The 25,311-nt window shown below is 47.6% G+C and overlaps 1 protein-coding gene across 1 annotated transcript in view; it reads left to right on the forward strand.

The window, feature by feature from the left end:
• Positions 1–25,311, forward strand: part of LOC100557321 (probable cation-transporting ATPase 13A5) — a 53,592-nt gene that overhangs the window by 26,768 nt on the left and 1,513 nt on the right. The window contains exons 12-26 of the mRNA XM_062976946.1: positions 1,454–1,642; positions 2,951–3,012; positions 4,879–5,026; positions 6,227–6,313; positions 6,551–6,707; positions 7,223–7,340; positions 7,903–8,027; positions 8,207–8,435; positions 8,940–9,018; positions 9,130–9,209; positions 9,499–9,541; positions 10,154–10,263; positions 14,610–14,706; positions 15,339–15,408; positions 17,772–17,946. Coding sequence (XP_062833016.1) covers positions 1,454–1,642; positions 2,951–3,012; positions 4,879–5,026; positions 6,227–6,313; positions 6,551–6,707; positions 7,223–7,340; positions 7,903–8,027; positions 8,207–8,435; positions 8,940–9,018; positions 9,130–9,209; positions 9,499–9,541; positions 10,154–10,263; positions 14,610–14,706; positions 15,339–15,408; positions 17,772–17,946 — 1,769 coding nt within the window. The remainder of the gene's footprint in view (positions 1–1,453; positions 1,643–2,950; positions 3,013–4,878; positions 5,027–6,226; positions 6,314–6,550; positions 6,708–7,222; positions 7,341–7,902; positions 8,028–8,206; positions 8,436–8,939; positions 9,019–9,129; positions 9,210–9,498; positions 9,542–10,153; positions 10,264–14,609; positions 14,707–15,338; positions 15,409–17,771; positions 17,947–25,311) is intronic.

Consider the following 25,311-nt stretch of genomic DNA (forward strand, 5'->3'; position numbering starts at 1 on the left):
TTATTATTATTATTATTATTATTATTATTATTATTATTACTATTATTATTTTATTATGACACAGCAAACAAGATAGACATGCTGGATTTCGTTTCACAAAATCACAAGTCAAGCACTTCCCAAGTGTCTAGGACTGTGTGATGTATTTTCAGATGATGTGCGCAGATCCCAGTCGGGTGGCCTTTTGCAGTTGGCAGATCGTAATTTTGTCAATTATTATTGTTATTATTATTTGAAACGCAACAAGATGAGTCCACAGCAGACATTCTGCTGGCTGTTGTATTGGATCACACGTCGGACCCTTCCCAAGTGTCTAGGACTGTGTAATGTATCGGTGAATAATGCGGGCAGATCCAAGTAAGGTGGCCTTCTGCAGCTGACAGATGGTAATTTTGTCAGTCCTGATTGTGTTTAAGTGCAGGCCAAGGTCTTTAGGCACTGCAGCCAGTGTGCCGATCACCACTGGGACCACCTTGATTGGCTTGTGCCAGAGTCTTTGCAGTTCGATCTTTAAATCCTCATACTGTGTCAACTTTTCCAATTGTTTCTCCTCAATCTTGCTGTACCCTGGGATTGCAATATCGACAATCCATACTTTGTCTTTTAATTGAGAATATTTATTATTATTATTATTATTATTATTATTATTATTATTATTATTATTAACATTTAGGCGGGGTGGCCATCTGTCAGGGATGCTTTTCTTGTGCTTTCGGTGCACAAAGGCAGAAGGGGATTGGACTCAATGGCCCAAAGGGTCTCTTCAATCCTCTTTTTATTGTTGTTGTTGTTATTATTGTTATTATTATTATTATTATTCATTATTATTATTATTGCTCGGCCCACTATAGTCTGGCCCTCCAACGGTCCGAAGGATCATGAACTGGCCCCCTGTTTAAAAAGTTTGGGGACCCCTGCAATAAAGCCTGTTTAGGCATGCTTTGGAGACAGGGAAAGGATTCCCTCAATCTAACTCTATCATCTATCTAACTACATCTAGACTTGAGTAGTCCAGGGAGATTCCCAACAATCCTCACTGGAGAAACAGCTTGAAACAGTTATTAACCGTATAAAGGAGCCCTTGCTCTAACTGTGTCAGCCTCTCAACAGACTATTGCAAAATAGTGAGAATTATCATCATAGAAAGCCTTGTTTGTTACTGGCGGAGACCTTAAAAAATACACAGCAAGGAAGGGAAGGAGAATAAAGGAGAATGGGTGTGGAGTTTGACCAATAAAAGTTCCCATTACTTAATGTTCTGGACAGTCAATCCGGACTTGGAAGACCATGCCTTCCTTTTGAAAGGGATAGTGTCCTATTCCAACACATAGTCCCCATGTTGCCCCTCTCACCCCGCAAAAAAGAAGGTTCTTTACTGGACTGAGCCATGGCAGGTAAAGTGCCGTCAGACTGCATTGATTTACAACATTGGTACACCTCATGTCTTTCCCAGAGACCCGTGAAAGAGACGGTGATGATGGCCTTGCTTCTGCTGACCACGGTGGTTACTCCGGCCCTCCCGGCCGCCTTGACCACCGGCATCGTCTATGCCCAGAAGAGGTTGAAGAAGAGGAAGATCTTCTGCATCAGCCCCCAAAGGATCAACATCTGTGGGCAGCTCAACCTGGTCTGCTTTGACAAGGTGCAGCAGAGGGAAGGGAACAGGACTGGGCAGGAGAGGAAGGCTTGGCTTCAAAAGATTAGAAGGGAAGAGGGTTATCAGTTGAGCTCTTTCTTGGGGAGACAATGCTTTCTCCACCTCTGCCTCCTCACCCGGTCTGCTATAAAAGGATGATAATAAGGGCCTTTGTAAGGTTCTCTTCTTCCAGTTGTGCGGTGGGTAAGCCTTCCACAGACGAAAGCACCAAGACACACGTTGGTAGATTCCAACAGGTTTTATTGTACAGAATACCAGAACCTTCTCTTTGGCCCATTTATATAGGGGCTCACACATACCAGAGGGTAATTGAGGTTTTATGGCTGGCCCGTTTTTATGGCTGGCATCTGTTATTTGTCAGCGCTTGGTCTGTGTCCAGAGATGTCAAAGATTGGAGATCATGACAGCCTTCCTTATAGGAGATTGTGTGCTTAGCAAGCATAAGGGGAAAATCCTGAATGGTCAAAGGAATCATAGAATCATAGAATCATAGAATAGTAGAGTTGGAAGAGACCTCAAGGGCCATCTAGTCCAACCCCCTGCTAAGAAGCAGGAAATCGCATTCAAAGCACCCCCGACAGATGGCCATCCAGCCTCTGCTTAAAAGCCTCCAAAGAAGGAGCCTCCACCACGGCCCGGGGGAGAGAGTTCCACTGCCGAACAGCCCTCACAGTGAGGAAGTTCTTCCTGATGTTCAGGTGGAATCTCCTTTCCTGTAGTTTGAAGCCATTGTTCCGTGTCCTAGTCTGCAGGGCAGCAGAAAACAAGCTTGCTCCCTCCTCCCTATGACTTCCCCTCACATATTTGTATTGCATAACTGGCGAGAATCAGGACCCCTTTGAGCACTGTGAGGTATTGAAAGTCTTCTAGTTGTTAGTTGCCTGCAAGTTGACTCTGACTTATGATGAGAGACCTCCAAGTCACTGTATCCTCAATGAGTTTTACTCAGATCTTGGCGACTCCGAGCAACCATCAGAGTTCCTTGGTTGAGTCCACTCACCTAGAAAATAATCTTCCTCTTTTCCTCTTGCCTTCTGTATTAGAAAGCATTATCTCCATTTCTAGAGGGTCATATTTTCCCATGATATGACCAAACGCTCAGCAACCAGGCTTCTGCTTGCTGTGAAGGAAATTAACTCCAGGCCCCACAGATATTTCCTCCCTTTCCCTCCCCCCTCCATCCTTCTTGGTGGCAACACACCTACCCAAGTAGTCTTTGCCATTAAGAAGTCCATCCCTGAGTTCAGGACCAGGCCCTTCTGACTCCATTATCTGCCTCTCTTCTGATTCCAGACTGGCACCTTGACAGAGGATGGGCTGAATCTCTTTGGCGTCGTCCCTTGCCAGGACGCAAGGTAAGATGTTGTGGGAGAGTCCAAACAGGACTACACTTTTGCTGCATATCCCTGTGGATTCTGCCTTTATGTGTGGAGCAGCCTTGACCTCCTCTGGACCTGGGCATGAAATAGGGCATTGTGAGCAAGCATACAGATGCAGAGTTGTTTGTTCTGTTCCAGTCACACATGATGGATGATTCTTCTAGTTAGTGCCATTTTGCCAGGTTGTCTTTTGATCTCCCCACTCCGCTTCTGAGCATGTTCAGGGACTTCCATGTTGTCCATTCTTGGTTTGCCCATGGAGGAAGGAAGACCATCGTGGGGGGCCATCCAGTTGGAATTGCCTGATTTTGCTGCTCAGAGGGATATTCTTGCTGTTGCTGGAGGAACATCAAGAGGAGGGGTGGTTCTCATGAAACTTTTCCTTGATTTGAGTCTACTGGAAAGATGCTGATAGTCATGCAGTGGGTGGCTTTCAACCTTATTTCTCTCGCACTTGGCATATCGAGGGGGGGGCATGGCAGCTAGTTTATAGAGTCTATCAACATGTGTAGGTTTGAGACATCCTGTGATTATTCTCCATGTCTCATTCAGTGCTATATTCACCTGCTTCGCATGGGCAGATTTATGCCAGACAGGGCAGGCACACTCAGCAGTTGAGTAAGACTAGGCCAGGGCTGATGTTCTTATTAATTTTTGAGTCTGCACCTCATGCGCTATTAGTATGTTTCCACAGGATGTTATTGTGTGCAGCTACTTTGTGCATGGTGTTTGCACAGTGTTTCCTAAATGTTAGTGTTTGATCTAAGATGACGCTGAGATATTTAAGATGGGAACAGTGTTCAAGTTCTTGACTTTCCCAAGTAACCTTCAGCTTCCTGTTGGCTTCACAAGTATGTAGGTGGAAAGTACACACTTATGTCTTGGCAGGGTTAGGCTTCAGGTGGTTATTTATTTATTTGCAGTATTTATATTCCGCCCTTCTTTCTCACACCGAAGGAGACTCGGGGCGGATCACATTGTACACATATAGGCAAACATTCAATGCCATATAACATAGAACAGAGACAGACACAGACACAGAGGCAATTTAAACCTTCTCCATCTTCCAGCTTCCTGCAGGTATGCTTGATTCCGGCCACAGGGGGAGCAGCTGCTTTATCATCCACTGTGACTGCACTTCCTCATTCCAACGGTGGCTGGATGATTTTTATGGTGTTGTAAATTAGCCTCCCCACATATAAGTGGTACCTAAATTTCCTACTTGATAGATGCAACTATCTTTGGGTTGCATAGGTCAGCAACGAGCAGGGGCTACATTTTATTTTTAATTATCGGGTGCTCACCCCGACATGGGCTGGCCTCGAACTCATGGCGTCTTGGTCAGAGTGATTTATTGCAGCTGGCTGCTAACCAGCCTGTGCCACAGCCCTGCCCCTTATCTTTGTAGTATTCTACCAGAGAAGTGATCCAGGAGGGATCAGGGCGTGGAATGGGTGAGGACTGAAAGCATGAATGGAGAGGCATCCTGCTCAGAAACCCAGATACCCCCAATTTCCTGGTGTCGTTGGCAGCTAAAGAGGCAGGAGAAGACCAGCCAATGAGACCAAATCTCCATCCACAAGGAGTTCATGCAGACCAAAGCCCCACCCATAATGCCAGTTTTATGTTTCCTGGGAGACTCAAGTGGAGTCTCCTTCTCTGGAGGCTCTTAAGCAGAGGCTAGCCGGCCATCTGTCAGGAGGGCTCATGGTCATACTGGATGGTAATTGGGGGTTTTTTTCAGCTCTATGAGTCTATGATTCCTTTGGAGAAGCTTTGATTCTGTACAGAGCTAAAGACAGTATCACCTGATGCCTGACAATTCTCTCTTTTCTGCCCCAGCTTCCTCCCCTTGCACAGCTTCTCCTCGGGCCCTCTGCCCTGGGGACCCCTGTGCCAAGCCATGACCACCTGCCACTCGCTCCTCTTCCTGGATGGGAGGATTCAGGGGGACCCCATGGACCTCAAGATGTTTGAAGGCACCGGATGGGTGAGCCTCCTATTATATCCCTCTCCTTTCACTCCTCCCTTCTTCTGGTCACTGTCTTCTAACTGCCTCTCCATCCAGGGATGGTGATCTTCCTCAGAGGCCTTTCATGGAGGCATTTTTCGGAAGCCTTGTCAAAGTGCAAATAAACACTGCTTGCCAAGTCACCTCACAGAAAGGTTTATATCCAGCTGACTGTTTTAAGACCATGCTTCAAAGTATATAGGGGTGCATCTACCTTGTAGGATTAATGCAGGTTGAGATCACTTTTAACTGCCATGGCTCACAGGCATTGTAATTTTGCAAGATCTTTAGCCTTCTGCCAAGAGTGCTGGTGCTGTACCAAACTACAAATCCCATAATTCCATATGATGGAGCCATGGCACTTCTTAGGCGATCCCTCATAGTTCGAGGACGATTGTCTTCCATCTTTCTTGGAAGACGCCTGTGCGTCAACACACAGTCTTCACAGATTGAGGTCCCAGCAGTGGTGTGATGAACACAACGAGAGTGGCTTCTCAGTCTGTTGCAGCCTTCTTCCGCCTTCACAGCCGTTGTAACATGGACCATGTTATCCTCTGCCTGCTCCGCCGTTGAGGTCTTTGGGTCTTAAACTGCTATAATTCTGGTGTTTAGGTGGCACTTATTTCATTGTGGGTCAGGTTAGGATGCATCTCCATGGTAGAATAAATTATATTGGTTGGACCCCACTTCAACATCCATGGCTCAATTCTATGGAATCACAGGGTTTGTAGTTTGATGACACACCAGTCCTCTTTGGCAGAGAAGCCTGAAGATCTTGCAAGACTAGAACTCTCAGGAACCCATAACATTGAGTCCTGGCAGTTGAAGAAATTTCAAATTGTGCAGACTCTACAATGAAGATGTACCCTAGGTAAGCATGGTTGATGCAAGAGTGGCTGAAATCACAAATGATGGCCACATCCGCCTTCTGTTAATCTGTGATCAGGCCTCAGCCCCAAACACTCAAGGCCAGGGATGTGACCCTTTCCTTCTGAAGCCAAAGGAACGGCCCTCGCAGGAACTGAGTTCTGCACCCAGGTCTGTTGGGATCTGCTCCTTCTGTGCTATCTTCACACACAACACCTTGGGCTCTCCAGAATCCCCTGGTTTGTCACTGTTACCTGGACATCCCATGGGATGCCTTCCACTCACATTGTGTCTCCAAACCCACTCCTGCAGGAGATGGAAGAATCCGGTTCGGGAGACCCAGAGAGCGGTGCGCCCAAGACATGCTCCGTGGTTAAACCAGGACCCAAGGCTTCCAAGGTAACGCCTCAATCTCCCCCTTTGAAGAACATTTAGGAAAAGACCACAGTGCAGAGGGGTTGAATGTGTGGATAGAGACAAGAGTCAGGGTGCAGAGGTAAATCTCAGGAGCAAGGCTGACTGAGTGATCCCATCTTTCCTCATGGAATGGGGGTCCAGACCCCTTACATAACTACAACCTTGGTGGAAGGCCAGTTCGACAGGGCTATGATCTCACTGCTTCTCCTCCCCGTCCAGGCCCCGTCGGAAGGGATGTCCATCCTGCACCAGTTCCCCTTCTCCTCGTCTCTGCTGCGGATGTCGGTCGTCACCAAAGAGCTGGGCAAGGACACCCACGGACTCTACATGAAGGGAGCCCCCGAGACCGTGGCCGGATTCTGCCTGCCCAAAACTGGTAAGAAGTGAAGTCCAACCTGAGGGTGTTCCGGCCAAAGACAAGGAGGGAGGGAGAGGGAGAGAGCGGGTTGTTTCCCGGTCTCAGACATCCCAACTCTGGGGTCAGCAGCAACATAAATGCCCAGCCTGACTTCCCAGATACACAGACACAGGTGCCGAATAATGTGCCTTTATATACAGAGTGTGGCACTCGCTTTAGAGCCGGTTACTGCTTTCAATGAAATGTGTGGAACTGTTTCATTATCCAGGTATTCCTTGGCTGCAGCTTTACCTATTCTATGTTGCATTTCCTCTGCTGCACCCTCTTCTCCATCCTCCCCAAGTTGAACTCTGTTTACCTTTTGGGAGAAAGAAGACTGAGGCAAAGAAGGGGTTGAGCAGTTCTGCCTTTTCTGAGTCCGCACTACTGGACACCCTCTCTCTCCAGTCCTGCTTTGGGGACAGTTCTTCCTCTGACTGCAAGACCCATCTGCCCCTGAGACTCAGTGCCTCCTTCCCCATCTTCCCCTCCAGTGCCGCCCTCCTTCCAAGCGGAGCTGAAGTCCTTCACGGCCCAGGGCTTCCGGGTCATTGCCTTGGCCCACAAAGAGCTCTCTCTGGACGCAGCGGACAGCCTCAGGGACCTGGACAGGTAAGGCCTGGCATTTGCCACCAATGGCCCCTCACAGACAGGTATCCATTGAAAACTAGAAATAGACACCAAAACTAAGCTGTATGGCTCAAGGGTGATGATATGCAGAGTTTGAATCCTTTCTGCTGGTTCTATTCGGAACATTAAGGTGTTGTCCAAGGTGCTGAGCCTACTTTAGGAATGACTCCTTGGCTTAAGAAAGATACTTATTTATTTATATGATTTGATGTATATCCTGCCTTTCTCCTCCCATAGGATCTGAGGTGGCTTACAATAATTTACAATGTCAGAGGCTGGATGGGCATCTTTGGGGAGTGATCCAGTTGTGCAGAAAGGGGTTGGATTAGGTGGCCTCTAGGACACTTAACTCTAGTGGGATATGGACTGACACGGGATTCATTGGAGGTATTGAAACAGAGGTTGGATGGGCATTTGCCCGAAGTGCTTTGATTGTGTCTTCCTGCCCAGCAAAAGAGGGTTGGACTGGATGGCCCCTGGGAGCCTCTTCCAACCGCAGGAGTCTATGAATGTAGCATCCTTTTTGATTTCTTCTTCTTCCAAGGGACGAGGTGGAGTCCGGCCTGACCTTCCTGGGCCTCCTGGTCATGGAGAACCGGCTGAAGGGCGAGACCCGGCCTGTCCTGGAGGAGCTCAGGGAGGCCCGCATCCGGACTGTCATGGTCACAGGTACCGCCGCTCCTCTCTTTCTCTGCCTCTTTCCTCTATGGGCTGTCCATTCATTGAGAGTGGTCAGAGCCACTGCTGTGATGCAGCCAATGCTCCATCAACACCTTGAGGTCCTTGCAGGTGGGCCAAGCGAAGCTCCCTTGAGACTCAATACCTTGGCGTCACCTTCTCCTTTGCAGGCGACAACCTGGAGACGGCCATCACGGTGGGCAGGAACTCCGGCATGATCCCTTCGGGAGACAGAGTCATCCTGGTGGAAGCCAGTGACCCTGAAGATCCCTATCCAGCATCCGTGACTTGGCAGACCGTGGAGGACACTCAGCCCTGCAAGGAGAAGAACCAAGTAAGGCAGTCAGTTCTAAATTCTTCACAGAAATTTAGTCTGAGTGGGATTAATAGATCCATGGGGTGGAGGAGAAGCTTAATTGTATTGAAGTAGCAAGTCCTGTCTTCCAGCCGCCAAGAGGGTGTCTTCACCGTTGAATTAATGCAGTTTGGTCCTACTTTAACTTGAATGACTTAGTGCAATGGAATCCTGGGAGCCATAGTTTTGTATGGATTTGAGGTTTTCTCCATCAAAGAATGCTGGTAACACCAAACCACATCTCCCAGGACTCTAAAGCATTGAGCCATGGCAGTTAAAGTTTTACAAAACTGCATTTATTCTACAGTGTAGATGTGCTCCTGCTGGTCTTACATTTGTATTGTTTTACATACATCCATGATATTAAAACAGATATAGATTGTCTGGCGAAGGGCAAAGAGGAAGGAGTGGAGCACCATGTCTGTTTCAGCACATGGGTTTCTTTTCCAGATTAACCTAGAATGGCTGTAGAAGGTCTATAGGGGTAATGCATGGAAGCTGTTTTCACCCAACTTCTAGGATCCCTGCATTACCATTTATGACAAAAGCAGCAGCAGTTTCCACTTTGCCATGAATGGGAAGACCTTTCAAGCACTCCAGAAATCCTTCAGCTCTTTGCTGCCAAAGGTAAATTTGGGGGGGGGGGCAAAGTGGGGGTGGAATGGTATGGCTTATTTGCATTTGAATAATTGATCATTTTTTGAAAAAAATAAAATCTATTTGTTTGGCTTTCTGCAGATTCTTGTGAACGGGACGGTGTTTGCACGGATGTCTCCAGGGCAGAAGTCCAGCCTGGTGGAAGAGTTCCAGAAACTGGAGTAGGTGGTTGGTCCCAAAATAGAGCGAAAAGGGGGGATATATTTATCCAAAAGCCCCAGAATGGATTTTGGGAGGGAGGGAGATACGGGCCAGATGACAGTTTGGATTATAGTTTGTGAAATTCAGATTTGGAAGCTTGTTTATAGAGCATGAAATACATAGTGAACTCCTAATCAAATAAATGTGTCAACTGCAAAACCTCTGTGTCTGTATTTTGCACATGAATGATCCTATTGTGTGTTATTTTATGTGACGGGCTATTAAGTAATGTTCTCTCCTGTCTTCCAGTTACTATGTGGGGATGTGTGGAGACGGAGCCAACGACTGTGGGGTAAGTCACGGTGACACACCATCTGGCTCTTCCTACTTTTCAATATTTTGTGCTCGAGAGCTCTAGTCTTCATGAGAACTAAAACTTTCAGCTGTTGAGGCAAAGCAGTGGAAGATGCCCTGAGACCCTTCGGGGAGAGAGGGCGGATTAAAAATAAAGTATTGTTATTATAAGCATTACTGTTTGGGAGTTACAACTTGGCCCCTTCCAGAGTTAACCCTTTGCTCCCAGAGATGGGAAAGCCTCTTGTTTTCCATGATGCTTCCAAGGCTGACCTCACACCAATTTCCAGCACATTGCTCTTGTTCTGAGGCTGTAGCTCCATGATGAGAAACATGGTTTTCTGTTTACCCTCATTCACAGACATGACGGTCTCATGCCCCATTGATGGGGAATCACAGCCTTGTTAGTTGGAAATAGTTTGTGGAGCAGCCTTGGTTTCCTGGGATTGTACCTCCACGGGCATAATACCGTGACACTCGGCCTAAAGACTCCATTTCCAAAACTTCCAAAAGATTGGAGCTCTCTTTCTTTGAATGTGTCCTCTTTTGACTTGCAGTGATGAAGAATTCCTCCTCCTCCTCTCCAAATATTTTTGCTTCCTTTCCCCAGGCCTTGAAGATGGCTCATGCGGGGATCTCCCTCTCGGAGCAGGAGGCCTCCGTGGCCTCGCCCTTCACCTCCCAGACCCCCAACATCCAGTGCGTCCCAGAACTCATCCGGTATGTCATGTCCCATCCAGGATCACTTTGGTGGTGCTTGTTCCTCCTTCCTCTTCATGGAACACACTCACATGTTTCAAACTGCATGTACATGTTGTATTTTAATGTGTTGCTGATCCTCAATCCATGGGGAGAAGATGGTAAGCAACAACAACAACAACAACAATGCTTTTTCTGTAGTCTGGAATTCCATCTGTTGGAAGTGCTTTGATGGCTAAGAATCAGAAAGGAGATGGGACTAAATAGCACAGTGTTCCTCATGTGGCTGGGGTGTAAAGTAATATATTATACTAGCTTGCGGACCCGGCGGTGCCCGGGTCATTTGAGAAAGGCATTGTTTGCCTGTGTTCCAAGTGTAGTCTATATCCAATGTCAGCTGGGTTCAGTGGGTGCGGGTGAACTCCAACTCCCATATGCAAGTCCCATCGTCCAGTGTCCATCCCCCTCCAAACAGTGCTAGGATGTAGAGAAGGTCATGGGGGCTCTATGTACCATGTTTGGTCTTGATCAGTCATTTCTGTGGGTTGCGGTGCTCCCAGGAAGTGAGTAAAGGTATTGCAAGTCCTATCATCCATGGTCCATCATCTTCCAAACTGCACCTGCGTGTAGAGTGAGTCATGGGTGTTCTTTGTGTCAAGTTTGGTCTTGATGAGACATTGGTGGGTGTGACAGTGGTCTCAGGAAGTGAGTGAACATACTGCAAGTCCCATCATCCATGGTCCAAGCTCTTTCAAACCTCACCAATTATAGAGCGGGTGATGAGGGCTTTGTGTACCAAGTTTGGCCCTTATTCATCATTGGTGGGAGTCACAGTGCTCTCACGAAATGAGTGAAGGTATTGCAAGTCCCATCATCCATGTTCCATCCCATGCAAACAGCCAAGATGTAGAGTGGGTCATGGTGGCTCCATGTTCCAAGTTTGGTCTTGATCAGTCATTGGTGGAGGTCACAGTGGTCCAGGGAAGTGAGTGAAGGTACTGAAAGTCCCATCATCCATGGTCCCTCCTCCCCCAAACTGCATCAGGATGTAAAGTGGGCCACCCTGCACCTGCGTGTCAAGTTTGATACAGTTTTGTCATTCATGGGAATCACAATGGTCTGTGGGAGGTGAATTAGATGAAGGTACTGCAAATCCCATAATCCTTGGTCCATCCTCCACCAAACTGCTGCAGCATTTAAAGTGTGTCATTTGGGATATGTGTGCCTGGTTTGGTTCAGTTCTGTGATTTGTGGCAGTTGCTGTGATCTCAAGAAGTGAGGGAAGGTACTGCAAATCCCATCATCCTTGGTCCATCCTGTCCCAATCTACACCAAGATGTAAAGGGGGTCACAGGGGTTCTGTGTGTCAAGTTTGGTCCAGTTCCCTCACTGGTGGGCATCACAGTGGTCTGTGGGAGGTGTAGCATTTTTATTTGTAATGGTATCTGTTTTATATGAACTGTTGTTTTGTAGATTGTTTTATATGAATTGTTGTTTTTACATTGTTTTTAGGCATTGATTTTTTGCCAATTTTTGCCTATTTACTGTAAGCCGCTTTGAGTCTCCTCGGAGAGAAAGGCGGGGTAAAAGTGATGTAAATAAATAAATAAATAACATTTGAAAGCACTGCAAATCCCATCATCCATGGTCCATCATCCCAAAAAGGCACCAGGACGTAAAATGGGTCATAGGGGTTATGTGTGGCACGTTTGGTCCAGGTCCGTCCTTCCTGGCGGTCACAGTTGCCTGTGGAAGTGGCAGCCAATCAGAAAGCTTCTCAGAAAAAGAAAGCCATCTTCAACCTCAGCAACATGGAATGGACGAAGGATTGGGGGAAATCCAACCCCAAATAGGGAAACAAGTTGTCCAGGAACACTTGGCCTCTCTAAACGAATTCAAGTCCCCAGGGCCAGATCAGCTACACCCAAGAGTACTGAAGGAACTAGCGGAAGTTATTTCAGAACCACTGGCAATCATCTTCGAGAGTTCTTGGAGAACGGGAGAAGTCCCAGCAGATTGGAGGAGGGCGAATGTGGTCCCTATCTTCAAGAAGGGAAAAAAGAACGACCCAAACAATTACCGTCCGGTCAGCCTCACATCAATACCAGGCAAGATTCTGGAAAAGATCATTAAGGAAGTGGTCTGCAAACACTTAGAAACAAATGCGGTCATTGCTAATAGTCAACACGGATTTACCAAAAACAAGTCATGCCAGACTCATCTGATCTCTTTTTTCGATAGAGTTACGAGTTGGGTCGATACAGGGAATGCTGTGGATGTAGCGTACCTGGATTTCAGTAAGGCCTTCGACAAAGTCCCCCACGACCTTCTGGCAAACAAACTAGTAAAATGTGGACTAGACAAAACTACGGTTAGGTGGATCTGTAATTGGCTAAGCGAACGAACCCAAAGGGTGATTCTCACCAATGCGTCGTCTTCATCATGGAAAGAAGTGACAAGTGGAGTGCCGCAGGGCTCCGTCCTGGGCCCTGGTTCTGTTCAACATCTTTATTAACGACTTAGACGAAGGGTTAGAAGGCACGATCATCAAGTTTGCAGATGACACCAAACTGGGAGGGATAGCTAACACTCCAGAAGACAGGAGCAGAATTCAAAACGATAAGTTAAACATGAGCCAACAATGTGATGCGGCTGCTAAGAAAGCCAACGGGATTCTGGCCTGCATCAATAGGGGAATAGCGTCTAGATCCAGGGAAGTCATGCTCCCCCTCAATTCTGCCTTGGTCAGACCACACCTGGAATCACACTGGGTCCAATTTTGGGCACCGCAGATGAAGGGAGATGTTGACAAGCTGGAAAGCGTCCAGAGGAGGGCGACTAAAATGATGAAGGGTCTGGAGAACAAGCCCTATGAGGAGCGGCTTAAAGAGCTGGGCATGTTTAGCCTGAAGAAGAGAAGGCTGAGAGGAGACATGAGAGCCATGTACAAATACGTGAAGGGAAGTCATAGGGAGGAGGGAGCAAGCTTGTTTTCTGCTGCCCTGCAGACTAGGACACGGAACAATGGCTTCAAACTACAGGAAAGGAGGAGATTCCACCTGAACATCAGGAAGAACTTCCTCACTGTGAGAAGGGCTGTTCGACAGTGGAACTCTCTCCCCGGGGCCGTGGTGGAGGCTCCTTCCTTGGAGGCTTTTAAGCAGAGGCTGGATGGCCATCTGTCGGGGGTGCTTTGAATGTGATTTCCTGCTTCTTAGCAGGGGATTGGACTAGATGGCCCATGTGGTCTCTTCCAACTCTACTATTCTATGATTCTACATACACACATACAAACACTGACTTTTACTATATACATAGATAGATAGATTAAACTATATGTCATGATTTTTGTTCCTAGGTTATAAATGTCATTTTCTAATTGGTTTTATTATAATAATAATCAGCTTTCCAATGCTGATGCATTCTGGGAAATATGGTTTAGGGCAGGGCCTTTTGAATTTTGTGGTATGGGGCTCCTCCCTTCCCAGACTACATTTCCCAGAGTTCTGTGCTGTTCCCAGAAATCACTGCTCTTTCTGTTCCCCTCTCCTAATGGCGAGAGAGAGACCATTAATTTACAGAAGAAAGGCAAGACAGGCACGAAGGCAGCCTTTTTGGCTTTGCTTTTTGAGCTTTACTTCCTTGCACTGAATATAAAACTGACTTTGGGAGCTTTCCCAGATTTACAAAACTACAATGAAAAAGTATGGGGTAAGTTTCAATTTCTTAATTTTTGGCATGGACCGTGCGTATGCATCGGATATTGTGTCGTAAGTACGAATCATACAAAACTGATCTGACTTATGATGCTTTCTGATTTTTTGCACATGCCTAATATCTACTACGTAGAAATCGCACATCCTGTACATTATCCCATGCCCTGTCTCCATTACTGCAGCTAGCATTTATTTTATGTCAATGCTTACAACCCGACCATGGTGCCAGTAATTTACTGCCACAGTTAGAAAACTGCAGTTTGATTGAGTCTGAACTGATGTTTTATATGTTGCATGTGTTTTATTTTATTGTATTTTATATTGTGTTCACTTTTATGTTGCTTTTGTGGTGTCTGTAAGCCACCCCGAGTCCCTTCGGGGAGATGGTGGAGGGATAGAAGAATAAAGTTGTTGTTGTTGTTGTTGCTGCTGCTACTACTACTACAGCCATCCTCCCTGTCACTTCCTGGAGGACTTTGGGGTCTGGAGCCTGGCCATTTGTCTCCAAAGCACAGGTGTTTGCCTTGCACCCTGTTCTGGGCCAAGGCTCTTCTCTGGGTGGCAGGAGGGGTCTGGAGCTTTCTCCCTAGTTGAGCCCCTTTGTGATGGTCAATTCCAACATTTCATGGCTTGTCCTCCTCTCCTTCGCAGGGAAGGTCGTGCCGCCCTCATCTCCTCCTTTGCGGTGTTCAAATACCTGGTCCTTTATGGCATGATTCTCTCCATGGGCTGTGCTTTGCTTTACTGGGTATGTATTTGGAAACAGAACAGATGGTATGTATCAAGGAAGGTGCGCATGAATGGTAGTTGTCATAAGCTGTAGAGAAGCTGTCCTGTCTCCGAACCCATAGGACTTCCCCACCTGTGAAGTCAACACACCTTTGCCCCTCTGCTCCTTTTGGGAGATGGTCCTGGCAGGTTGTTAGGAGGCACCAAAAGTCCACGAAAAGGGGAAGGATGGGCCTTCTGGGCAATCTACATGGAGGAGAATTGCCTACTTCTTGGAGGAGTTTGATTTCATTTGCAGCAATTGTTTCACCACCATAAATAAAAAGGTGTATTACTAGGACTTCATCTGGAGATAGAGAAATACAGTTGGGAAGGATGGCAAGATGCGAACCCTAGGTGCAGAAGGATCAATGAGAATAGGTTTGGAAATGGCAGAGGTGAAGCTGTCCTAAGGGCATCACAGACACTGTGAGCTGCAGTGGTCTGAGTGTTGGACTGGGTTTGAATCCCTGCTCTCCATGGAATCATCTTGATAAATAACCTTGAGCAAGCCACATGCTCTGCTGTATTGGGGTCCTTTGGGCAGGTCATTTGTCTTGTGTCTGTTAATGCAAACATTACCTAAAAATCTCCCTCCTTTTCTCCTTACAGCAAATGCAGGTCTTTGGGAATTATCAGTTCCTCGTGCAAGATGCTGTTGCTATGGCGGCCGGCCTGACAAGTAAGCAGCCCTTCTTTGCCAAATCCGTCATTATTCCTCTCCCCATATCCCTGTGGGGCTCAGAGGAAGCATTGCTAAGCGTTGAGCCAAACATCACTTGCAAGATGTGACATCTTCACATTCCTGGCAGACTTGGAACAGTCCCCTATTTGCGGGGAGAGCTTCCCTGAACAAACCCTGGCTCAGGTTCAAGGTGGGCTTGGCCTTTGGGGCAGGCGGGTCCTTGGAGCAATAGTGCTGAAAGGGTGTCAGAAAGATCCTGGAAATATCTTTGCCTGCATGATGTAGTTTGAGACAGTCGGCGGCGCCATGAGATCAGGAAACAAACATTGATTGTTTAAATTAAGAAAAAGGTTACTTTCTGTTATCGTCATCCTGATCGATTTTTCTGTGCCTTGAAATACTTTGAATGCATGCCAACAGTATAAGTGTTTTTGTGTGAATGTGTTATAAGTACTTTTAAAAGGTTATTTTATTCCGCTTTCAGTGAGACAGGTTGTATTAGGCACTTTCAGAGAAAGAAGTAGACACAGACTCTGTATTGGGTTTTATAATAATTATATTGGTTACATAGGCAAAAGGGGATATTGCACCAACAGTTACACATATAATCTAACATTCATTCGGCATTCATTCATTCATCAAGCATTCTTACCATCCTTCTTGTTGAAGTTGATCAGTTTCTTGAGAGGAGACGGCTGTTCATAGTGGTGTTCAGAAATTGGTGTTCATCTGGTCTGACACACTTTTTCTGACAGCAAAGGGTCCTTTATGTAGTGTTTTCTGTTGATTTGGTTCTGAAAGTTGTAAATTACTGACAGACAGCTAAAATCCGTTGATTCTATCAGTTCCTGGACAGATGTATACATTGCTTAATTAGCTTTCCTTATCAAGGAGCCTTGTTTGCTTCCTTAATAATGTTGACAAACGTAAGGACTCACCATGTTGAATGTGTTGTCGAAGGCTCTTGCCACACCCTGGACTCTCCACAGATATATATTTTTTCCTTTCCTAGTTTATCCATACCTCACAACCTCTGAGGATGCCTGCCATAGATGTGGGCGAAACGTCAGGAGAGAATACTTCTGGAACATGGTCACACAGCCCGAAAGATATATAACAACCACCATGTTGACTTCCTTATTTAAAAGAACCATTGTCTTTCACAATGTAAACAAGTTGGTTTTCCACCAAGAGTTAATCAAGCCAGCAATGTCAACAGTTAATCATTTGTCACAGGTCTCATCAGCAAGTCCATGAATTGTAGTTTTCCAGGCTTTATTCCTTAGGATGGTATCTTCAGCCCAATTAGGCCATATTCATACACCTTTCTCACTCCAGTCATACACAATATATTTCATAACATCATATATTTCATCACAAATGGGCCACTTGGTTTTTAGAAATTTTTGAGTTGGAGCGATTCCACTCGGAGGCCCGGTCGGTCGAAGTAAAGCTGCATAAAGAACTGGTGTGTTTCCTAAAAACCAACCATAACAGTGCAGCCACCAAGAAGGCCCTGCCTGGCCCTGAGCCTGGCAGACTCTGACAGATGTGTCAGGGGGAGGACGATGGGGTGAGACTCTGGTTCCAAAAATCATCATCCCGGTCTCACCGATCCCTCCTTCTCCAGGCTGCCTTCTCATACGGAGAATCAGCACTGGTCAACAAAACTCCAGCAGTCGAAGGGTCAGTTGAAATCCAACTGTTCTTTATCTTTATTTACATCACTATATACAGTTGCAGTCATTTACAATAAGTCCCAGACACATGGCAGTGTTTCCTCGGCTACAGAGCAAAGCATTCATCATCCATCTTCAGTGAACGCTCACGCGAACACAGGAAAAACACTCCCCTGCATTCCACAGCTCATGAAGGAAGTCCCGGTCAATCAGACTTGACCCCATTGGTTCTGTGTTACATCAATCAAAGCAGGTTCTTCTTAACTCCATAGCTACTGAAATGCCTTGCCGAAACTCACACAGAAGGCATTTCTAACAGCCTAGATTGATTTTAACATTTCACACAATTCACAATACCCTGACAAGATGGCCCTTTGGGGACTCTTCCCTCTCTGCCTCTGATCCGCTCCCCATGGCTTTCTTCCATCAGTTTCCAATTGGGAATGAAGGGAGGTGTCCTGCCCTTCCAGAGGCCAGAGCTCTGTGCATCAGTCCCTCTTTCTCCCAATCCCTCTGGCCAGGTCCAGCCTGGCATTAGCAGGATTCCAGGTGGCTATAGATGTCCACAGACAGTGGGAAGCAGTGGGTCTCCATCCATCCATCCATCCATCCATCCATCCATCCATCCATCCATCCAAGGGACTCTCCTTGCATGTTCCTCTCGCTCTCTTCCTTCTGCAGTGAGCCTAACGCATGCCCACCCCCGACTGGCCCCCTTCCGCCCCTCCGGGCGCCTCATCTCCCCGCCGCTCCTGCTCTCCGTCGTCTTCAGCATCCTCTCCAACCTCGCCATCCAGACCTGGGGCTTCGTCTTCGTCAAGCAGCAGACCTGGTATGCGCAGGTGCGCAGCTACAGGTGAGCTCTCCAGACAGAGGCCAAAGGGACACGTCTACACTACCGTTAGGATAAAACCACTGAGTAGCAGTTAAAGCCAAGTAAAAATGCCTCCTCTCCTTGGGTTCTGCACCTCAGAGTTGCCCCGCACCATAAGATTTGGCACCACTTGAACTGCCATGGCTTAAAACTTGGGAATCCTGGCAATTGTAGTTTTGCAAGACAATTCATTCTCTGCCAAAGAGTGCATCATACAACACCCAGGATTCCATAGAAATGAGCCATGGCAGTTCAGGTGGTGCCAAACTGCATTCATTCTAAAGTGTAGAAGCGCCCAAAGATGCAGATTGAAAAGACGGACGTTTTTCCTGGCTTTTCACCAATGGCTGTTTCGGAAGCACCAGACTGCCTTGCACCCCTAGATATTGCCTTCATTCCTCAGGAGTCTGGGCCCTGATTCTCAAGGAGTGTATCTTTATCATTCCCACTCCCTTAAGAAAGTTCAAAATTGTGATGACTCATGGGCCTTGTAGTCCTGTTCCTAGTACTATTGTGGCAGACGAAGAGGAAAACATGGGGTTTTCGCCGGTTCAGCAAGAGCCGGAGTCCCTTCACCTGCAGGATGTTGATGTTTGCCCTCAAGAATTCAGCCAAACAGGCCTTGGGCAGAACTCCCCTCCGTTTCCCAGGAAGGAATCTTATTCTAGAGAAAGGGGAGTCAGAGAAGCCCAACGGAGGAGTTTACGGATCGCTGCCAAACATCAAGCTGATTAGGTCTGCTTCCCTTGGGAAATTCTAAGGAGTCATACATCTGGACAGAGTTGGGTTTCGCTTCTCGTTCTCTAGGGAAAGAGTTCTGTTGGCGGGAAAACGAGACCCAATATAGGTGTTTGGCACGAGGGATTCTTTGCGGAGTCAATTGATCACCTTCAGGAGAGAGATCGTGTGTGGACTTCGTAACCCCAGTTCCTTGCTTCCCGGATCAAGCTTCAAGCCTTGCCCTGCCTTGCGGTTTTACCACGGACCCTGCTTCATGCTTCATGTTTTGCCTTGTCTCCAGTCACGGACCTAGTCAAGAATCAAGTTTATTTCCAGCCTTGTTATCAAGCTTCATTGGACTCTAAGACTCTGTTATTTCCCCACACTATTGCTTGGCAAAGTGTGTGTTTCGGTCAAGTGGATTAAAACTTTGAACTCTAATATCATTTATTGGACAATACATTTTTGGACTATATTTGACCTCATTTGAAAGGTCTGCTTCTGAACTATATTCTTCACTTGTTTTTATTGATTTTATATATTTCTTTAATAAAGATATTAGATAGAGACTGGCCTCTGTGTAAGGTTATTGGTGCCCAGCAGCCAGGGACCTGACAGTTTGACTCCGCCGCCCACAGCACCAAACAACCTAAGGCCAGAATGTCTACAGGAACCGGAGCGGACGTCCCAGCTCAACCACCCAGTTACACCATTTCCCAAGATGAATTCAATCGGATCCGGGACACACTCCGAACGCAGGAGGGAGAAATATGGGGCTTGAAGGAACGCGGAGCCCGTCTCCCTGCCCTAGCGCTACCAACCAAGTTTTCTGGAGAAGCCTCCAAGGTTCATGTTTTCCGTCACCAGTGCCAGGCGTACTTAGAAGCCCGCCAAGCCGAGTTTCCCCAAGAAGATGTCAAGGTGGCGTGGATCTTCAGTCTCCTAGATGGGCCTGCGGCCACTTGGGCGATGGCGCTATACGATGCGGGTTCCACGCATCTAAACAACGCGCAACAATTCTTGAACCACCTTAGAAAAACCTGGGGGATCGAGGACGACGAGGAGGTGGCCGGCCATAAACTCCGACGCCTCTTCCAAGGGGACAGACCGTTGTCCCGGTACATAGCCGAGTTCCGGGTGCTGGCTCAGAACACCGGCTGGAACGACATAGCCCTCAGAGGACAGTTTCGCGAGGGCCTTAACATCGAGATGCAGGAAGAAATCTCTAAGGTGGACCCCCCAGGGACTCTGGAAAGACTCATCAACCAGTGTTTACGGGCTGAAGTCCTGCTTGCCAACAAAAAACAATGGCTCCGAGGCCAGAGTGGAAGAGCTGGAGTGAAACCCCCCGCTTCTGCCAGTGTCCAGCCACATCCAGTATGGAGATCCCACCGCCAGCCCCTAGCCCCATGGGAAGCGAGGAAGAACCGATGCAGTTGGGCAATGTGCGCCCCAAGCTGGACGTAGCGGAAAAGGCTCGTCGCCAACGCTTGAATCTGTGTTGGTACTGTGGTAATGGGGGCCACTTCGCCAGGGAGTGTCCAGCAAAGAAGAAGCCCGCCGCTTGTCTGGCGGCGGCGTCCTCCGCGGAGGCGGAGGCGGTCGAGGCGGCTGGAACCAAACCGGCGGGGGAAGCCAGTGACCGGGCGTAGGAGGGCTCGCCAACCCGGTCAAAAACTCCACTCAAGAGCCGCAAACGGGGGTCCTATTTCTCCTGGTGGTCACACTGTGGTCAGTGAAAAAAGGACCCGTCATGATCCATGCCATGATAGACTCAGGGGCAACAAACAACTTCATCGATAAGGACTATGCTGACTCTCTGGGACTACAATACCATGATTTCAAGAATGCCCGGGTGGTGCAAGCCATAGACGGCCGACCCCTGAAGACAGGTCCAGTAAGCCAATGGACCGAGCCCACCAGAATGTGGATAAGAGAACACATAGAGGAAATCTCCTTTTTCGTTACCGAGGTTCCCCACTTCCCCGTGATTTTGGGTATCCCATGGCTGACACTCCACGACCCAAACATCTCCTGGACTAACAGAGAACTGCAGTTCGCCTCAAGGTATTGCCAAAATCATTGTCTAGTAGCCAAGGTTTACCATGCCTCGGACGCAGAGCCCATCATCACCTTGCCCAAGAAATACTTGGACTTTTGGGATGTTTTCAATGAAAAGGAAGCTGAGAAACTACCCCCACATAGACCCTATGACTGTGCCATTGACCTGGTGGAGGGGGCCCCAATTCTGCGAGGACACCTCTACTCCCTGACTGAACCAGAGCAAGAAGCTCTCAGGGAGTTTATAGAGTCAAACCTTCGCAAGGGGTTCATCAGACCCTCTCAATCCCCAGCCGCTTCTCCAGTGATGTTTGTGAAAAAGAAGTCAAGAGACCTACGTTTGGTTGTGGACTATCGGGCACTGAACAACATCACAAAGCGGAACCGCTACCCATTGCCATTGATCTCAGACCTATTGGACCGACTCCGAGGGGCCAAGGTTTACACCAAATTGGATCTTCGCGGGGCTTACAATCTAGTTCGCATAAGAGAAGGGGACGAATGGAAAACCGCCTTCCAGACCAAATTCGGATTATTCGAGTCCCTAGTCATGAATTACGGATTATCTGGAGCCCCCGCAACATTTCAACATTTTGTCAACGATATCTTTCAAGATTATCTAGATCGGTTCTTGATCATATATTTGGACGATTTTTGGTGTATTCTAGATCACAGACGGAACACGACCAGCACGTCAGAATGGTGCTACAACGATTGCGGGATCATGGACTATATGCCAAGTTAGAAAAATGCGCCTTTGATTTGCAAGAGGTAGACTTCCTGGGATACCGCGTCTCGCCACTAGGACTATCCATGGACCCGGCAAAGGTTTCGGCCGTATTGGAATGGCGGGCAGCAACTAACAAAAAGGAAGTGCAGCACTTCTTGGGGTTTGCAAACTACTACCGCAAGTTCATCCCAGACTTCGCTCGCTGGTCTGACCCAATCACCAGCTGCATCCGAGGGAAACAACCTTTCTGTTGGACAGAACAAGCTGAAGGGGGATTCCACCAGCTAAAGCAATTATTCACGACCCAGCCAATTCTACAGCACCCTGATCCTAAAACCCCTTTTGTTGTGCAGGCTGATGCCTCTGATGTGGCAATAGGGGCTGTACTGATGCAACCAGTGGGAGAACATCTCCATCCTTGTGCCTATTACTCACGACAACTAACGGCTCCAGAGAGGAACTATACCATTTGGGAAAAGGAACTCTTAGCCATAAAGGCAGCCTTTGAAAATTGGAGACATTGGCTGGAAGGGGCCAAATTCCCCATTGAAGTTCATACTGATCATCGGAATTTGGAGCATCTAAGAACCGCACGAAAGCTAAACCAAAGACAACAACGCTGGGCTTTGTTCTTTGAACGTTTTGACTTTCGGATCCACTATGTGACTCCTACTCAGACCAAACAAGCCGATGCCCTGTCACGAAAACCAGAGTATGCAGCAGGACGCAGAGAGACCTCAGAATCTCGATTGCTGCAACCCGAGAACTTTGCCACGCTCACAGTGGGAAATATCAAATCCATTTCAATTGAACCAGCTCCTCCTGACCCAAAATCCCCAACCGCAGATTCTATTTTCACTCAGGAGATCAGGGCCAGTCAACAGGCGGATGCCTGGGCCCAAGAACAGATCCACCAAGGACTACGTTTTCCATTCACACTTAAAAATGGACTACTATGCTATAGAAATCATGTTTATATTCCTCCGGGCCCCGGCAGAGAAAAGGCACTTCGGTTGTGCCAAGACAGCAAACATGCCGGGCATTTTGGACTATTTAAAACCATGCATTTGATCCTGCGAGATTTCTGGTGGCCCAAGATTTGCAAGGATGTGGAAAAGTATGTCAACACCTGCCCCGTTTGCCAGCGTTCCAAGACACGAAGGGAGAAGCCGACAGGGCTATTGCACCCCCTTCCCACACCTTCTCGCCCATGGGAGATAATCTCCGCAGACTTTATCACTGATCTACCACCATCCCTTGGATTCACCACGATTCTAGTAGTGGTGGACCTTTTCACCAAGATGGCCCATTTCATTCCCTGTGAAGGCCTTCCCACAGCCAAAGAGACTGCAGATTTATTTCTTCAGCATGTGTTCCGACTACATGGACTGCCCAGGAGTTTGGTCACTGACCGTGGATCTCAGTTCACCTCTCGTTTTTGGAAAGCCCTGCAAAAACTATTGGGCATAGACTCTCGCTTATCCTCAGCTCACCATCCCCAAACGGATGGGCAAACTGAGCGCACCAATGCCACTTTGGAACAATATCTTCGCTGCTATGTAAACTACCAACAGGACAATTGGGCTTCCCTATTACCTCTTTCAGAGTTTGCATACAACAATGGTGTCCAGAATTCAACTAAAGAAGCCCCGTTTTTTGCAAACTACGGTTTTCATCCTCGTTTCTTTCCTCCCGTCGTGGAGACCTCAGAGGTTCCTGCAGCGGAGGATTGGCTGCAGGAACTCACAGCGGTGCAAGCACTCTTACACCAACAACTTGATCAAGCCAAGGAGGACTACAAACGCCACGCTGACAGCCATCGCCAGCCTGGTCCCGAGATCAAGGTAGGAGACCGAGTTCTGTTGTCCACTCGCTTCTTGCCCTCCCACCGTCCCTGCCGGAAGCTAGATGCCCGTTTCATTGGCCCCTATCCAGTGGTGGCGCAACTTAACCCCGTGACTTTCAAGCTCCAACTTCCGCGCTCCATGCGCATTCATCTGGTGTTCCATCGTTCCCTGATCCTTCCGGCGGATGGTGTCCGCCCCGACGCGAGCCGGCCGCCCCCCGCCCCTGTTCTAGTGGACGGAGAGGAGGAGTTCGAGGTTCAGGACATTTTGGATTCTCGCTTCCATCGCCGCCGCCTTCAGTATCTCATTGACTGGGTGGGTTTTGGCCCCGAAGAACGCTCCTGGGAAGACGCTTCCACAGTCCATGCCCCCGACTTAGTCCGCCGCTTCCATCAGGCCTACCCTACCAAGCCGCGGCCCCGCGACTCTCGGAGAGGGGCCCTGAATGAGGGGGGCCTTGGGAGAGGGGATAGTGTGATGACTCATGGGCCTTGTAGTCCTGTTCCTAGTACTATTGTGGCAGACGAAGAGGAAAACATGGGGTTTTCACTGGTTCAGCAAGAGCCGGAGTCTCTTCACCTGCAGGATGTTGATGTTTGCCCTCAAGAATTCAGCCAAACAGGCCTTGGGCAGAACTCCCCTCCGTTTCCCAGGAAGGAATCTTATTCTAGAGAAAGGGGAGTCAGAGAAGCCCAACGGAGGAGTTTACGGATCGCTGCCAAACATCAAGCTGATTAGGTCTGCTTCCCTTGGGAAATTCTAAGGAGTCATACATCTGGACAGAGTTGGGTTTCGCTTCTCATTCTCTAGGGAAAGAGTTCTGTTGGCGGGAAAACGAGACCCAATATAGGTGTTTGGCACGAGGGATTCTTTGCGGAGTCAATTGATCACCTTCAGGAGAGAGATCGTGTGTGGACTTCATAACCCCAGTTCCTTGCTTCCCGGATCAAGCTTCAAGCCTTGCCCTGCCTTGCGGTTTTACCACGGACCCTGCTTCATGCTTCATGTTTTGCCTTGTCTCCAGTCACGGACCTAGTCAAGAATAAAGTTTATTTCCAGCCTTGTTATCAAGCTTCATTGGATTCTAAGACTCTGTTATTTCCCCACACTATTGCTTGGCAAAGTGTGTGTTTCGGTCAAGTGGATTAAAACTTTGAACTCTAATATCATTTATTGGACAATACATTTTTGGACTATATTTGACCTCATTTGAAAGGTCTGCTTCTGAACTATATTCTTCACTTGTTTTTATTGATTTTATATATTTCTTTAATAAAGATATTAGATAGAGACTGGCCTCTGTGTAAGGTTATTGGTGCCCAGCAGCCAGGGACCTGACAAAAATATTCTTAAGGATCCATCTCACCCGTCTTAAGGATCCATCTCATTCTGCAGTGCAGATGTGGCGACATGGGGTTCAATTAAACACACAAAACACCCGCACCAGAGAGGTACGTGAACCAATCCTCTCACGTTCTCCTCCAGCTGTGCTTGGGATTGAATGTGTTGTGACTCAGCTGGATCCTCAGGTTGATGGGGATTCTGGGATTCAGGTTCAAGATCACTCTGATGAGGATTATGGGATTCAGGTTCAGAATCCAGTTCTAAATGACTCTGTTGTTGATGAGGATGAGCAGTGTGTGAATGTTCATTTTCCCACAGCTAGGAATGTTGTTGATGAAAGTGAAAATAGCCAGGTGCAAGATTTAGATTCAGAACAGGATGGTTCTCAGACTGATCCCACTAAGCAAACTGCTTGCACTAATGAACGGTTTGACCTTGATAGCAATTATGATTTGGGAGCTTTGGATCATGCTGACCGTCTGGAATTCTGGGTTAGACGAAGTGCAAGAATAAGCTAATAAGCGAGAGGTCAGGGGTCAGAGAAACGCTTTCATGCTTTGTTATTAAAGCCAGGGGTTTGGAGGCAGATCTTTGTCAAAGCAACTTTTGCCAACCAAGAATCAAGATCTCTAGTTCTCTTTGATT

The sequence above is a fragment of the Anolis carolinensis genome, chromosome 3 (genome assembly GCF_035594765.1).
Source record: "Anolis carolinensis isolate JA03-04 chromosome 3, rAnoCar3.1.pri, whole genome shotgun sequence".
Lineage (NCBI taxonomy): Eukaryota > Metazoa > Chordata > Lepidosauria > Squamata > Dactyloidae > Anolis > Anolis carolinensis.